This window comes from Fistularia commersonii, chromosome 15 (genome assembly GCF_037954325.1).
Source record: "Fistularia commersonii isolate RoL2024-O1a breed Wild chromosome 15, RoL_Fcom_v1.0, whole genome shotgun sequence".
NCBI classification, from domain to species: Eukaryota; Metazoa; Chordata; class Actinopteri; order Syngnathiformes; family Fistulariidae; genus Fistularia; species Fistularia commersonii.
The window spans coordinates 11,820,001-11,838,770 of NC_141298.1; the positions used below are offsets into that span (position 1 = coordinate 11,820,001).

Sequence of the window (18,770 nt, forward strand, 5' to 3'; positions counted from 1 at the left end):
TCTTCCTGGCCAAACAGCTGCTCCGTCCTCGTCCATCTCCTTCTTCTTTTCTTCTCCTCCCCCTCTTTTCCTCTTGGTGTCTCGGGGCGGCGTGGCGTTCCCGCCTGAATACCCCTCTCGTGTTCCCGCGTCGCTGCTCGTTTCTCCGAGAAGCTCATCCATCCGAATGTGAGTCTGGTTTTTTTTTTTTTCCCTCTCCCTCCGGTCCTTCTACCCCCCCCACCCCAAATCGCTAAATGGCGCCTGATTACGGCGCCGGTCCAATCCGAGCCCCGAGCGCCGCCGCTCTATGTGAGTCAAAGATGTCCGTCGGCGAGGAAGGAATTCCTACGAAGCAGCGGGTGACTGAAAATTAGGACGACGTAGCAAACCTTATGTTTACACTCATGTAACAAGCAGTACTTTACATGTAATAAGCATTATTTTACATTTAATATGCATTAGTTAACATGTAATAAGTGTTGCTTTACATGTAATAACACTACGTTAGTGTACTAAGCATTATTTAACATGTAATAAGCTCTGGTTTACGCGTTATAACATTACTTTACATGTAATAAGCATTAGTTAACATGTAATAAGCCCTGGTTTACGCGTAATAACATTACTTTACATGTAATAAGCATTAGTTAACATGTAATAAGCCCTGGTTTACGTGTGAAATTATTACTTTACATGTGATGTGCATTAGTTATTAGTTAACATAATAAGCGTTGGTTTACATGCAATAGTATTACTTTGCATGTAATAAGCATTTGTTGACTGTAATAAATGTTAGTACACATGTAATTAGTGATGATTACATGTAATAAGCATTGGTTCAGCTCTAACATTACTTCATGTGTAATAAGCATTAGTTTACGTGCATTAAGCATTAGTGATAGTTTACATGTAATAAGTATTAGTTAACATGTAATAAGCATTAGTTATCATGTTTATTACATACTTTTTTTTCATGTAACATGCATCAGGTAACATGTACCAAGTCACAGTTAACGTATGATAAATGTATAATAAAACTGTAAAAAGTGTCAGTTAACATGTAATAAAAGTTAGTTCCATGCAATATGCAAAAAATACCCACTTGCTTAAACAAAACCTTGCTAACAAGTAATAACTGTGTTATAACATATTTATCACAAATTATATTTTTGAGAAATTTTTAGATTGGACTGCTTTTTAACTTACTAACATTTATATGATGTAATACGCACCTTATGACGGGTGTCCGTACAGAGCGCAGCTGCACGGGAGGCAGTTTTGTGTGTGTGTGTGTGTGTGCGTGCATAGGTGTGTGTATGTGTGTGTGCGTGACGTCGGTGTAGCAATGCACCCAGCGTGAAGCTCGCCATCGTCTTCCTCCGCCACGTGTGCCGGGCGAGGACAGCCAGATAAAATGGAATAAATGGAATTTGCATCATAATGAGGTTCCTTAGAAATGCTGTGTGATTCCAACACACACACACACACACACACACACACACACACACACACACACACACACACACGGGATCTTTAGATCTCTTGGTCGATGCTCCTGGTTAAACTCCCCTGCAGGGAGTCTGCAGAGACTGCTGGTTCAGAAGTCCTCATCTGTCATAGATATATATACCTGTGTGTGTGTGTGTGTGTGTGTGTGTGTGTGTGTGTGTGTGTATCTATGTATATGTATATACACACACAGATATGTTTATATGGTCCTCACCTGTCTGTCCTTATATATTTTTTTGTATGTGTGTGCATATATACATGTAAGTTTGTGAATATATGTATATATACTCACAGGCACATATACATGTGTTTATATATATATATATATATATGTGTGTGTGTGTGTGTGTGTTTTTGTATATGTGTGTGTAAGTCTATATACACAAATTTGTATATAGTTCTCACCTGTTTGTCTATTTATATATGTATATATAATATATATGTATAATATGTATGTGTGTATATGTACATTACATGTGTGTGTATATTTACATACACACACATACACATATGTAATAGCAGAACAGAGCCAGACATGTATATGTATACATTTGTATATATCTGTATATGTATATCTAATCTGTCTCTATGCTGTATATCAGTCTCTATTTCTATGTGTTTGTTTATATATGTGTGTGTGTGTGTGTGTGTGTGTGTGGCTTGACGTATACATATAGAGAGACTCCATAGGTCTGTCTCTTGTATACATCCTGCGTATTTGAATATTCTACCCGTCCAAAAACTGTTAATCCATTTTTTTTTATTTATGTATTTATGTGTGTGTGTGTGTGTGTGTGTGTGTGTGTCCGTCTCTCTTTAGATGCATATTCCCTACTATATATATATAACATTTAGCGTTTTGTAGTTGTTTTTTTTTGGTACAGTATTTTGTTGCTCTTTCTCTATACGAACATAAATAGATACATATATATGTGTGTACATTTATATAAGTATGACTCGTTTCTTTTCTATTTTCCCGCTGGTTGTAAAAAGACGTCTGCGAGTCCTTCTCCCCTCCGCACCCGATGGGTTTCTCTGCGTGGACCCTCCGTCTGTCCGGGGTTGTTAGCCGACTTTCGCCGCCGCCGATGCTCGCGGACGCTGTCGGATCTCCCACCAGTCGGGGGGGTGGAACGTTCCACCGGGGCGGGGGTGCAGGGGTGGGGAAACTTGTAAGTTGTCCTCCCGCCCAAGGCCAGTTGTCAGGAGTAATAACAGGCCAAGAACACTTGCCTCTTCTTTCTCCCGGGTCAGCGCCGCCGCCCAACTGGAGCAGAATTATCGCTCTGACCCGGATCGGGCCGCCACCTCCGGGACGAAGCCCCTCCCCCAAATGGACGTTAGCGGCGCTATCGGTTCTTCAGAGAGCGCTTTGCGACGGGAGAGATTGCGTCCTGGGTCTCTATCCCAGGTTCTCCGGGTCCAAAAAACCCAGGCGGGAGAACATGGAGAGAACCAAGAGCAAGGCGACATCGCGTTCATGTCTACAAGCTCTTATTTTGTAAAGCCAGATCAGTCAGACTCCACAACGACATCCACAAGCAGATGGTTGTATCCGGCCACGTCGGGAGGCTCCACTTCATCTCCTCCGCCTTCTCCTCTGTCCGATGCGCCGCCTGTTGAAGTGATTAAATGTTAAGCGATGGAAATAAAACAGGAAGCGGTTTCTCCAGATCCTGCTCCGGGCGTGTCGTTCCACGTTAATAATGCAGGAGCCGTCAGAACCGTTCCGTTGGTTCCAGAGTCCTGCCGGTCCGAGCGTTAAACGCGGCGGCAGGGGGGTGTTCATGAATGATTTAGCGGCTCTCTCCGGGGACAGTTTTTCCTCGGCGCTCTCCGGTTTCATGGAGGAGCCTGGTCTGGGGAAAAAAAAGGGAAACGTTCAAAAAAATCCAGAGGGGCAACGCTGAGTCGCGAAGTGCACATATGTACGAACAAATGCTGTGTGCTTAGCGCTGAGCTAAACCGACGCGCTACGCTAACATCGGTAGGCCACTCGCCCTTGATTAATCATGAAAGAATGAGGTATTTCAAACCCCGGTGAAGAAGAGGAGATGCTGTGAGAGTCGTTGGTTTCCAAAGAGTTCCTCAAATCATTCCAGAGTTCCCACTAGAAACTGTGTGGGAAATGGTTGCTTACTTGCTAACTTTTGCTACGTAACGCGACCTCTGGCTAACCACCAGTGGTATGTCCAGGGGCATACGGGGTCCGATCATTGTCCTGCTCTTCTAGAGCTGTACTACTCTCCTTGAGGGTCTTACCACTGTCCTCTGTGGCCGTACCACTAAATGCTAGGGTCATACTACTGTCCTCAAGGACATTGAGTCCTTTCGGGTCAAATATGTCCTCTGGAGTCGTACCACTGTCTGCTGCTAGAGTCATATTACTGTCCTCAAGAGCCTTGTAGGGACATACCACTGTCCTCTGGGGTCGTACCACTGTCCTGCAGGGTCGTACCACTGTCCTGAAGGGTCGTACCACTGTCCTGAAGGGTCGTACCACTGTCCTGCAGGGTCGTACCACTGTCCTGCAGGGTCGTACCACTGTCCTGAAGGGTCGTACCACTGTCCTCAAGGATTGTACCACTGTCCTGTGGGGTCCTACCTGTGTCCTCAAGAGTCGTACCACTGTCCCCTTGGATTTTACCCCTGTCTTCAAGGACAGTACCACTGTCCTCAAGGGACATGCCACTGTCGGGCAGTCTCTTTAAATAAAGTTGAGTCGATTTGCTCCAAAGGCGGTTAGTCTCCATGGAAACGCTGCCGTTCGTCCACAGGAAACGTTCTGACGGCCGAGGGTCCGCAACCTCCACTCCCCCCACTCCTCCCACCTCCCGATTGGCTGAGCAAGTGAAGCCCCGGGCAATGGAGGAGTTGAAGGAGGGTCCACTTCAGACTTTGTTAGTGGGAGCAAACCAGGCCGGGGTCAGACAGAAACCCCTGGGGGGGCGGAGACTGTACCGGGTCCCTCCGTGACAGATGGCGCCCACAGGGCCTGGAGTGGACCCTGTGAGTCACCCAAAACTCTAGGGCCGCAGAAAAAGTAAGCTTCTATTTTGTTTTTGATTTTTCCATATTTGGACATGGGTTCGGTAGGAAGAGGTCTCTTCACACCTGCAAGGTGGTTCTTTTCACGCCTGAAGGTGGCTGCACCTCACACCTGCTGGTTGGTTCTGTTGACACCTGCAGATGGGTTCACTTCACACCTGAAAGTGGATTCTCTTTACACCTTAGAACCTGCAAGTGGGTCCCCTTCACACCTGGAGGTGGTTATCTGCTACTCCGTTCTGTTCACACCTTCAGGTGTGTGATCTTTACACCTTCATATGTCACCATCGACTCCTCTGGCGTCTCATTGGTCGGATCCCGCATCCCCCCGACAGTCAAATGACCCTATACCTGTCAATTACCTTGACAAGCCGTTGACTCTTCGGGTTTCTGAATCCAGGCGGCAGCGGTGGCAGCGAAGCAGATGGCGTTGACAGACTTCCACAAAAGACAAACAAACAGTAGCGTGATCTGCTTTTTGCTCCTTTCTCTTGGTTTACAGACCAGGGTTTTCATTTGGAGTCTCCTGTTAGCGACACTTTTTCTGGGCCAAACAATAATAATTGTGTAAAAACAATTCACGCCAGAACATCCAGACAGACCAAATTCTGGAACATAGTGATCTGATAACTTGAAATTAATACTTGTGATCAGAGTTATTATCATTATAATAATATGTTATATTTGGATATTTTTGGTGCATTTTTTTAATTTATTTTTCTAAATGTGAATATATATATATATATATATATATATATATATATATAAAATGAACAAATACAATTATATATATATATATATATATATATTTATAATTGTATTTGTTCATTTTTGTAAATTATCATTTGTTCTTTTTGAGTTTTTTTTATCTATTTTAAATCTAATCTTTTTTTGTTCAATTTAAATTATTTATTTTTATACTTTTTTATTTTACCTATTTTTTTCTTGTACAGTTTTATTACTTGTTTTTTTTTTTAATTTATTAGTAAATGTATATGTAGTCATTCATTTTTATTTATCTTTCTGTCATTTCTATGTATTTGCAAATTTTCATCTAAGTTTGGTACATTCAATTTTTTTCAATTCATATTTGTCTTTTACGACCATTTTTAATTATTTATTTCCTAACTAAGTCTCATTTGCCTATTTGGTTCAAAATTTGGTTCAAGTATTTTCCTAAAGTGGTTTTTATTTGTGTATTGGAAAACTTTTCTTTCTTTCTTACTAAATACTACTTCTTTTAAATTTAGTTTCATACATTTTCATTAATTAATTTTTAAAATTTGTACGAATTTATGAATTTACTTTTTTTTTGCAGTTGTGTGTATCTTTTTTTCCAAATTTTCATTTATTTTACGTGCATTTTCTTGTACAGTCATATTTGTCTTTTTTCATTACTGATTTTTTCTTACACATCTACATTTTTATTGAAATACAGTTCTACGTTTATATTTGTAAATGTGATTTTTTTTTTGTCATTAATTTCTATCCATTTTTTCAGAAATGTTCATGGATTAATAATTGTTGGTTTATATTTTTTTTAATCTTTTTGTACATTTTTAATTGCCATTTTCTATATTTTTCTGATTTTTTTCCCACTTTTTCGTTTTTCTCCTCATACATTCTCATTTGCCTATTTTTACTTTTTTTTAATGAATTTCCTTTTTCTGATTCCTTTTTTCATTTGCAGAAAAAGATGAGCACGTCCGGCGGGCAAACAGGCCACGCCCACTTTTTTTGGGACACACTTATGAATGTTTTATTACATTGTCATTGTGAAAGAGACGCTTGAAATCAAACTTTGATGGAGTTTGGCTTCAACCAGGTCACCAAGAACCAGGTTTGCTTGTGAGAGGGTGAACATTCGAATTGTCATCCTGAGACTAAGCATGAATATAGGAAATGATTATTCATAAAACATTTATGAGTCTGTCTCCAGTGGCTCCTTTAAAAATGGAAATACTCAGAATAGTCTAAAAAAGGATTTATAATTTTATAGAAATAATTAAAAAAATGAAAACTAGGAAAATGTACATAAATATGTCAAATACATTAAAAAATGTAAAGTCAGATGACAGTAACATTTATTTGGGAAATTACATTTTTTTGCGTCACTTTCCTTGTTTGGAATTCAACTTAATCCTTGTTTTATTTTTATTTTAAAATTTCAAATCTGGCTCCTCCACGAGACGTCCGGAAAATCGGCAAACTTTTTCCATCCTTTCTTGAACGAATGAACGAGGGTTGAGTTGCGTTTCGGATCCTTTTTACGTTTTACTTGATTTAATTTCCGAAGTCATGAGTGAAAAAGAAGAGCTTTGGCGGATCGACACCCGATCGGTGTGCGATCAATCACCACCAATCGATGACTGATTAATGTCCAGTCGGTCCGATCAATGTGTGACCCGCCTCTGATTAATGTCTGATTGACAACCGATCAATGATTAATTATCTTCGGACCTCCGCCGAGGATCTCCAATCACGTCGGGCATCGTTTGTATCTCGTCTTTATATATACAGGAAAATATTTGAAAAATCTGAGCTATAAACACACACACACATACATATATATATCTGTATATATATATACAGATATATATATATATATATACAGATATATATTTGAAAAATGTATGTGTATATATGAATATATATGAATAAACATATATATACATATATGTGTGTGTGTTTATTTGAAAACTTATATCTAGTGTCCACGTACATATATATATATATATATATATATATACACATATATACATCTATTTTTTTACATAGGTGTGTAGATATTTTAAAAATGGGACGTGTGTGAGAATGTTTTATTATATCTATGAGATCTGGAATGTAGAGGTGTGTGTATATAGAGTTGAAAAATGGGACATATTTATATATGTGTGTGTGTGTATTTAAAAAATGTATGTATGTGTATATATATTTTCAGAAATATGTGTATATGAATTTGAATATATATGTATATATATATATATATATATATATATATATATATATATATAGATGGAATGTGAAAGTGTGCATAAATATATTTGAAAAATGGGACATACTTGTATACATACTTATAAATATAAATGTAGAGGGGCGTGGTGCAGGAGGTGCAGCAATAAAATTGTTGTTTAGCAAGACACTGAGGCCTTCACTGCACCCCTGGCGACTCCTTTATACAAATATCAGTATATATGTATGTGTGTAAAAATTTCATAATTGGGACTTATGTGTATATATATATTCAAAAAGCAGGGCGTGTGTGTATACTTATATATATATATAGAGAGAGAGAGAGAGAGAGAGAGAGAGAGTGTGTATATTTATTGTTGACAAATATATATATGACAAATATATATACATATATATCTATATATATCCATAAATGCATATATATGTATATATATAAATATATATATAATGTATATTTTGACAAAATCATGTGTACAATATTTGAGAACAGCAATATAAAATGTATGCACAATTTTTTTTTATGTAATACATTGTACAAAAGGATTTATATGTACATATATAGATAATACATTGTCATATAAAACACATGTATTCATGTATATATATCTATATATATAGATATATATTTATATATTTGAAAAATTTAGCAAATATATGAATGTGTACATGTCTCGATGTGAAAATCTGCTTTGTGTGTACATGTACATTTTAAAAATGGGGCAAAAAGAATACATAATATTTATATAAAAACATATATAAAAAATGTATATATATGTTGAAAAAAGTTGACAATTCTTTATCAAATTAAACAAAAAGATCACATATTTATTTTCTCATATATATTTTATGTGGGTGTTTGTGTAAAAGTAGATTTGAAAAATAGGCCCCAGCTGTGAATCTGTATATATATATATGTATATATGTTCACATATCTTTGTGTAGGTGTAAATATACATTTTCAAAATGGAATTTAAAATTGTCAAAAAACAAAATTAGAAAATATTATTGATAAAATAGTTGTTCAAATAGATAATTCTTTATATATATATATATATATATATGTGTGTGTGTGTGTCTGTGTGTGTGTGAATGATTTATATACATGTAAATTTAAAAAATGGGGATAGTACATATATATATATATATATATATAACAGAAAGATAGAAAAAGGTATTTAAATAATTCTTTAAAGCAAAATTACATTAAAAATCAAATCAAATGTTTATGTGTTGTAGTTTTTTTTTATTTGAAAAATGTAACAAGCATGTTAGCATGTGTGTATGTATATACTGTAAATGAAAAATGGGGCATATGTGTCTGTTTATGTATGATCTAAAAAATAGACATATGCTGTCTATAAAATGGTGTTTGTATAAATATAATTGTAAAATGGCGCATATATAGAGATAGAGATATGTCTATATTTTTCTATTCATTTTATTTTTTTTGTTTTATTTGACAAAAATAGGAGTTACACTTACACACACACACACACACACACACACACATTTATACACATATATATCATAAAAATGTAGAAAGATGAAATTAGAGAAAAACAAGTAGACAATTCTTTGCAAAAGGACAAAAAAAGCATTTTATTAGAAAACCGAGACATGGATGTAAGTGTGAATTTATATATTTATATGTCTATGTGGGACGTATTTTTGGATGAATGTGGCTATATATACATATATATATATATATATATATATATATATATATATATATATATATATATATATATATATATATATATATATATATATATATATATAATGTATTCGAAACATTGAGCATATATATGAATGAGGCACTGTACAGTATATGTTAAAAATGTATCAATCGATCAATATACAGGACTGTCTCAGAAAATTAGAATATTGTGATAAAGTTCTTTTTTGCAATTTAAAAAATAAAAATTACTTTTTCATGTTATTCTAATATTTTGAGATAGGATTTCTGAGTTTTCTCAGATGCAAGCCACGATCAGCAATATTAAAATAATAAAAGGCTTGCAATATTTCAGTGGATTTGTAATGAATCCAGAATGTATGACATTTTTGTTTTTGTAATTGCATTACAGAAGATATAGAACTTTATCACAATATTCAAATTTTCTGACAGTCCTGTATATATATGTGTGTGTGTGTGTGTGTGTGTGTGTGTGTGTGTGTGTGTGTGTGTGTGTGTGTGTTTTTGGTTGTGTAAGTGAAAAATGAGAAACATGTATGTTTGTCTTTTTTTTCAAAATTAACATTTACTCGACATGTGAATGTGTGTATGGAACGTATGTATATATATACAGTATATATTTATTGTTGACAAAATCATGTGTATAATATTTGAGAACAGCAATATGAAATGTATGCACATATTTGTTTTTTAAAATACAATGTACAAAAGGATTTATATGTACATATGTAGATAATACATTGTCATTTAAAACACACACACACATATATATATGTATATATGTATATACATATATATATTTGAAAAAAATAGCAAATATATGAATGTGTGCATGTCTATGTGAAAATCTGATTTGTGTGTACATATAAATTTTAAAAATGGGGTAAAAAAATATTGTATTTATATAAAAACATATATATATTTATGTTGAAAAAAGTTAACAATTCTTTTTCAAATTAAACAAAAAAAATCACATATTGATATTCTCATATACATTTTATATGGATGTTTGTGTAAAAGTAGATTTGAAAAATGGGCCTTAGCTGTGAATCTGTAAATGTCTATATATATATATATATATATATATATATATATATATATGTTCACAAATCTTTGTGTAGGTGTAAATATACATTTTCAAAAGGGAATCTAAAATTGTTGAAAAACAAAATAAGAAAATAATGTTATTACATATTGTTACAATAGTTGTTCAAATAGATAATTCTTTTTTTTTTTTTTTTTTTTTCAAATTTCAAATTTTTTTTGTAAATTTAACAAATGGGGAATGTATATATATATATATTTATAACAGAAAGATAGAAAGAGATATTTAAATAATAATAATGAAAAATTACATTAAAAATCACAAATGTTTATGTGTTGTAGTTTTTTTATTTGAAAAATCTAACAAACATGTTAGCATGTGTGTATGTATATACTGTAAATGAAAAATGGGGCATATTTTTCTGTTTATGTATAATTTGAAAAATAGACATATGCTAGAACGGTGTGTGTATAAATGTAATTGTAAAATGGGGCTTATACATAGAGAGATAGAGATATGTCTATATTTGTCTATAAATGTGTATGTGTGAAATAACATTTAATAATGGAATATAAAAATACAGGAAAGCTAAAATAAAAAAGGTAGAACATTCACTTCAAAACTACACAAAACATCACAACTATTCATGTTATTTTGTTGTTTTATTTAACACAGAAGTTACAGTTACACACATTTATACACATATATCATAAAAATGTAGAAAGACTATATTAGAGAAAAAAAAGACAATTCTTTGCAATTGTAGTTTTTTAGAAAACCGAGACATATATGTAAGTGTGAATTTATATGTGTATGTGGGATGTATATTTGGATGAATGTGGCTATATATATATATATATATATATATATATATATATATATATTTAATGTATTCAAAACATCGAGCATATATATGAATGAGGCTCTATACATTATATATTAAAATGTATCAATTGATCAACATACAGGACTGTCTCAGAAAATTAGAAAATCGTGATAAATTTTTTTTTCTTCTGTAATGCAATTAAAAAAACAAATATTACTTTTTCATGATATTCTAATATTTTGAGATAGGATTTTTGAGTTTTCTTAAGATGTGAGCCATAATCAGCAATATTAAAATAATAAGAGGCTTGCAATATTTCAGTTGATTTGTAATGAATCCAGAATGTATGACATTTTTGTTTTTTTAATTGCATTACAGAAGATAAAGAACTTTATCACAATACTCAAATTTTCTGAGACAGTCCTGTATATATATGTGTGTGTGTGTGTGTGTCTGTGTGTTTGTGGTTGTGTAAGTGAAAAATGAGAAACATGTATGTTTGTCCATTTTTTTCAAAATGTTCATTTACTCGACAGTTTAATTTGATAAAGAATTGTAAACTTTTTTCAACATATATATAAATATTTTTATATGTTTTTACATAAATATTGTATCTTTTTTTACCCCATTTTTAAAATTCATATGAACACAAAAATCAGATTTTCACATACAGACATGTACACATTCATATATTAGCTAAATTTTTCAAATATATATATATGTTTATATATATATATATATATATATATATAAATACATGTGTTTTATATGACAATGAATTATCTAAATATGTACATATAAATCCTTTTGGACATTGTATTTAAAAAGAAATATATATATATATATTCATGTGCATTTTTTTTTCTTTAAGAAATAACAACTGAAGCGTCTATATGAATGTGTGAGTGTATAAATATCATAAATATATTCGAATAATGAAGTGTATCTATAGATATACATGTATGTGTGTATATGTTTGTGTGTTTACACACACATTTACATTCATATTTATGCACACACACACACACATATATATAAGTGTATCCAGGTCAAAATACATACATTTGTATTATATACCCACAGCTTATGTAATAAGCTCATGGTTTGAAGAAATGTGTGTGTGTGTGTGTGTGTGTGTGTGTATGTATGTGTGTGTGTGTGTGTGCGTGTGCGTGCTAAAGAAACAAAGCTTGTTTTTTTTCCTTTTTTCTTGGCAACTTCGTCCTTGAGAACATTTCATGGAGTCCTTGGTCCCCTTCTTCTTCTTCTTCTTCTTCTTCTGCTTCCTCTTCATCTCCTTCAGTCGTCCGTCTCTTCATCCTCCAAACCTTCTCGTCTTGCTTCTCCTCAGACGTGCTGTTATTTGTGCGTTTTTCAGCCCAGAGCTGCAGGTTCTAGATCTGACAACCTCAACCAAAGATCCTCAACCAAAGGGTTCATTTCCACCCCTTGATCTTCAATTTTGTTGATTTATGAATTGAAAGACTTAAAATTTGAAAATTTAAACTTAAATTTAAATGTATTTATTTATATATTTTTCCCACAAAAATTCTAGAAAATTAGCACATGGAGATGAAAAAAATGTGTGAACATCAAATGCTTCAAAGGGTTCATTTGACATGATTTGTATTGATTTTTGTTTGTTTGTTTACATAATTATAATTTGCTTATTGTTTCCCAACAATTCATATGTAATCAATAGTTTTGTTCAGTTATTTGCATTTATTTATCTTCTTCTGATAATTTGGTAATATGTTGATGACTATTCCTATTATTCATTATAATTATAATACTTATTATTATTATTATTGATATTACTATCATAGTTATTATAATTATTAGTACTGTTATACTATTTTTATTTTTATGATTATTATTGATATTACCATGCTAAACTATACTATACGATATTACATACAATCAGATCCTCTGGCCTGACAGGAGAACGGCTCGGTAAAAAAAAGCTGTTATTATTAAGATAATCATCCTTTTTTTTTATCATTACAATAACTATTATGAAAACAGTGGACCAATTATTATAATTATAAGTATTATTATTATTAGGATATTGCTATTATATTCATCTTAACCGTGGTATTATTATTATGAATAAAATTATAATTGTTATTAATAAAGGTGTTTTCATTTTAGTTTCCTTATTTTAGTATTATTATTATTATTATTATGATTATTATTATCATTATCATAGATTTTTTTTTGTTATTCTAATCATTATTATCATTACTGTTATAATTCCCATTTTAATATCATTTTAAATTTTCACTGCTAATAATAATAACAATGATTAAGTTTGACGTGCATCAGTGCACTGATGTCCATTTAATAGCCGGAGCCGCCGCAGGTGCTAAAGGGTTAATAAAGCGGGGGGTCGCCTGGTATTTTTCCCTCCATCGATCATGACGTCTCCACGTGAGCGAGTGAGGGGGGGGTAGTTTAGGTTTTGGGGGGTTGGAAGCAGCGTTTGCAATCAAACAGAGCAGCAGTGTGAATCTCAGGAAGAGGCAGCTTCCCCCCCCTTCCTCCGCCTGCGCCCCCCGACGCCTGCGGGCAGGGGATCAGACGGTGAGGGATCCTGCCTCAGACGCTCGCCACCTCCCACCGGCGCCCTGATGCAAGCGGCGTGCAAACCCACCCCTCACATCTCCCTGTCAGCTGTGTGTGTGTGTGTGTGTGTGTATGAGTACCCCTCCACACACACACACCTTCAGCCTCCATCTCTGCTACTGCATCAAGGTAGGGAAACGGCTGCTTTCCCTCACAGATGCAGGCGACGGGGTACCTTTGGGGGGGGCAGGAGAAGCCCCGCCCACATGTTCCGCATGCAGGAACCCCACACACACACACACACACACACACACCCTTCCAAGCTGAGTGTTTCTGCTTGGAAGGGAAATGAGATACTTAAAGGAAATCAGCTGATTGTTGCCTGGAAACCAGCAGGAAGTGACTGTTTTTTTTTTCATATTAATATAATTAATTATATTATAATTAGTTAAGTTATATAGTTATTATTTCATACAATGATATAGTAACATCATTTATTTATTTTAAATAATTATATATTTATGATTTCAAATAATTATATCATAAGTAGACCATTTTATGGTCTACATCATATTATTTATATACATTATATTTATTTTCTAGATCCTTTTATGTTTTCCTTTTAATTTCCGAACTCCATCCAGAAACCGATGGACCGACTGCGTTTTATTTGCGTTGCCGTGGCGATGGGAGAGGTTTTTAATCGGGTGTGAAATCTGCTTCCCCCTCCAATGGCTTCGGTGGGGGGGGGAGACGCCAAACTCCATCAGCGCCGACGACATGAGAGATGGGATTTCTAGGTTTTCAAATTCTGGAAATTTGATAGAATTTTAATTTCTTTTTAGGTTGAAACTGATAAAAAAAAATTGAGAAAATGTCAGCTGGAACTGAAAGGAAAAATCCTGAAAGATTCTGAAATCAGGAAGAATCTGGTTTTTGGTTTTATTGAAAATCAATTATCGTTTAAAAAAAACTTTTCTTTTTTTCCCTTCAAAAATTCTAGAAAATTTGCAAATGCAGATTTTGAGATGAAGAATATGTGTTTGTTTTATTTTGTAAAAAAAAAAAAAAAATTACATTTTGTATTTTCTACTCCTTTCAGATTTTCTGGAAATACTTCTGCTAATACTAAAGTAGGAAATGTAGTTTATTTTGGAAGATTCTCTCCAGAACCTTTCATTTGCGTTTTTTTTTAATACTATTTTACTCATTTGAATGTTTATGACTTTTCACCCATTCATTCATTCATTCTTCACTCAGTTTCCGGCAACTTTTTAACAGTTGATGTCTTGGATCAATTTTAATAGTTTGACTATTCATGCATTTTGATTTAATTTGTTGTCATTTTCATTTTAAAAGTATTTATTTATCACCCAGATGAATTAAAGAACGTGCCAGAAAAAAAAAAAAATCCAACCTTCAGGTCCCTTTTCTCCAGAATGGAAATTGGATGTATTGAGATGAAGCTGGTTGGATGGAGATGGAGGTGGAGAAGGTTCTCGGAGGTGGAGTGGTAGTCTGTGGGTGGGGGATGAAGGTGCGTGGAGGTTCTGGTCCTAAAGGAGGCCGAGGCGGAGCTGAAGGTCCTGATCCGGAGCTTCTGGGTCAGAGGGACGTCGGTTTGGAGCTTCAGAACAACCGAGGCAGGAAACTCATTTCAGCGTCGATCAATACCTGCAGTCTGCTGCCCCGAGCAGCCAGCAAGAGGGTGTGTGTGTGTGTGTGTGTGTGTGTGTATGTGTGTGTGTGTGTGTGTGTGTGTGCGTGCGTGCGTGCGCACTGCATGGTTACAGCTTTGTATCTCTTCAATTTTTTTTTTTAGGTGGTTTATTTCCTGTTTTTTTTTTTTATTTATTTTTTTTTTTTTAAAACATGATTCCTGGACACTGTCATTATCAGTTATTGTGACATAATTTTATTTTTAAAATTATTATATGATTATGATGATCATTACTACAATTTTTTTTTTATTTGGCATTTTTTTCTTTATATTCTGAAAACTTTCTGGTACATGTTTTAACATAATTTTTTATTCATTTTAAATCTTTTATATCTTCTGTAACTTTCAAAGTTCACTTGGAAATAATTGAAGTTACTGTTTTTAAAAACAATCTTGATATTTCCAGGTCATTTTATTAAATTATTTTTGGAAACACTTAATGGCTCCTTAAAAACTTTTAATTTATTTTTTTTTTTAACTTAGTATTTACTTTATGGGGATTTTGATTTTTTTTTTTTTTTTAAGATATAATGTCTGACTTTTGATTTTCCACGCTTTTGTAAAATCCGCGGTTCCTTGAAGGCACCACCTGTTGCTATTTTCAAACCCTTACATGATGATGTCACACTCCTTAATTACTACGTTTCGGGATGATTTACTGCAGTTCCTGCACCTTTTTTTTTTTCCTCTGTGCCAAATATCAGTGTCTGCACATCACCGTGGAAACAACACACACCCACACACACACACACACACACACAGACACACAGCTCATTACACCGCACTGAGGTTTTTCCCGTTTCTAAAAAATTCCTTCAGATCATTTTTCGCATTTTTAGTTTTATTTCATGTTTTTCATTTTGCTTTCATATGAGATATTTTTTGTATTTAAAAAAAAAATTACTATATCAAAGATATTAATTGACTGTTTTTTCCCGCTTCTACTTTAAATGTATTTATTCATTTTGATTATTTCCCAATTCCTCCTCGCCCTTTATTGCACTTTAACTGCTCCCTCCTCTCTGCTCGGAGGCCTCAACTCATCGCCGCGGCGACATATCTCCAAACATGTGACACCAAAATGCAGCTGGGTGGATGACACACTCACACACACACACACACACACACATACACACACAAGGCGATACTCATTACACACTGCATAGCAACAGCTACGTAGCAACTGCTGCTGACTGCTTAGCAACAGCTGCAAAGACCTGAAAGATGGGACGGTGGGTAGGGGTGTGTATATCTGTGTGTGTGTGTGTGTGTGTGTGAGGATACACTCACCGGGCACTGATGACTGTTTTACCCCGGTCCTCCACAGATATCCGCTCCATCCCGGACGTGGCGATGACGGGAAACTGCACCACCGAGTGCAGCGAGCTGGGCCACTCGGACGCCTGCTGGATGCCGGGCCACCCCTCCCCCGCCCGCAAGGCGCCCCGCAACCCCCCCAAACTCTCCACCTTCGTGCCTTACCAGGAGAGAGGGAGCCTGGGGCGCCTGGCCAACGGGAGTGCCAGGCCGGGCGGCGGCGGCGAGGAGCAGCGCTCGCGCCTCCCGCCCTCTCGCAGTGCCTACGGTGGCGGCGGCGGCGTTCAGGACTGCCCCCTGGAGGAGATGCCCCTCAGCGTCGCCTCCGACTTCACGCCCGCCTCCCCCCCTGCCCACACCCCAAAACGGGAGATTTACCTGTGAGAGGTCACGCCATCATGGGGAGGGGGTTACTTTTCGCCGGCGCACAAAAATATTCCTCTAAAAAAAAAAATTGGAAAAAAAAAAGATCCCAGCCAATCACGGCGCTCTGTTTCATCCCCGCCACGGAGTGTTTAGGAGGAAACCTCACTGCATTCTTTTCTTTATCGGCCGCGTTCACCCCCGCGACCTGCTTTCAGACACCCTTTCTTTCCTGGCGGCGGCGGCGGCGGCGGCAGGAGGTCAGAGATGGACGGAGGAGGAGGAGAAGAAGAAGAACGGGAGGAAGGAAAGGACTCTTCGCTGTACAGAAACTGTAAATACATCTCGGTGGTCGTCGGCTCCTATTTTTGTCTGAAAATCCCCAGAAAAAACAAAAAGGAGAGAATCCGGAGTCCCAGTACACACACACACACACACACACACACACACACACACACACACGTTTTGCTGTTTTTTGTTGTTTTTTTTTTTCAAAAAGTTCTGCTTTTTAAAGACCTTTTACCTCAGAGCCACCTGAGGGCGGGGCTAATGGTCACCATGGAAACGGGCTGCCCGGTGACCCCGAAAGGAAACCTGGCGGGAAGGCAGGTGTGACCGTGTGGAACGGCCCACCACATACGTGTGTGTGTGTGTGTGTGTATGTGTGTGTGTGTGACATTTTTCACACACGAATAAAAAAAACAGGAAGTGAGAACAATCATCGGACAGAAGTAATAGAAAAGTTACAAAAATATAAAGCAGGAAATAGAAATCAAATTAACCAATCAGATGAGTGTTTGATCTGGTTAGCTTCAAACGGACGGAGCTGATTGGCCGCCTAATGGAGGCTCACCAGGAGGAGCGTCGCCTTGACGACAATCACCTCCCCAAATCCCCCCAACCTAGACAAGCCATCACCTGAAGGTGGATCGCTTGTATTTTGGAATTCTCACTTCAGAATTTCAATTTTTTTTTCAATTTTTTTTTTTCAATTTCAATTACAATCTCTGAATTTTGAGATTTGCCTGAAAAAAAAACATGTTTCTAAAAATTCTTGTTAGTTTTTTTCCTCTTGAATTCATTCAATTTTCCCTGAAAGTATTTCTGTTCAAACTCAAATTTTTCTTGAAATGAGAAGAAAGTTTCGAGGACGAATTCAGAGGAAAGTAAAAGGCGAAGCTTTCACAGAGAATCTGGGGGGAGGAAAAAAAAAGCAGAAATAATCAATAAATTCATTAATATTTTGAAAACAATTCAGGAGAAATTACCGAAACATTTGGCAAAAATAAAGTGAACATTTTGAGAAATAAAACATGGAACTGATCAGTAGATTCAGTCAAATATTATAGAAAATTCAGGTGAAATTACAGGAAAATGTGGTCAAAAATTGGTGAAGATTTTAGAAATTTGGGATTTGGGAAATAAAAATAAAAAAAATAAATAAAAAAGAAAAGAGGAAATAATCAATATTGCAGCCACCTTTAGAGAAAAATCCAGGAGAAATTACATACACATTTGACATAGAAGAAATTGAAAATTTGGCAAAAAATCATTTAAATATTTGGCAAATAAAAATTGAAAATTCGGCAAAATAAATTTTTCTTGAATGAAGAAATATGATCCACCTCCTCCCGGTGGCGGTGTGTGTGTGTGTGTGTGGGGGGGGGGCACCCTTCACACATCTACTTCCTGTCTGGGCCGGCGGCGGCGTTGACGCCTGAGTTGC

General features: G+C 35.5%; 1 protein-coding gene across 1 annotated transcript in view; it reads left to right on the forward strand.

Annotated features, from left to right (window-relative positions):
* Positions 1-17,948, forward strand: part of pcdh1a (protocadherin 1a) — a 79,680-nt gene extending 61,732 nt beyond the window's left edge. Inside the window, exon 5 of the mRNA XM_086160506.1 lies at positions 16,692-17,948. Within this exon, the coding sequence (XP_086016632.1) occupies positions 16,692-17,065 (374 nt within the window). The 3' untranslated portion in view covers positions 17,066-17,948. The remainder of the gene's footprint in view (positions 1-16,691) is intronic.
* Positions 17,949-18,770: the final 822 nt, after the last annotated feature.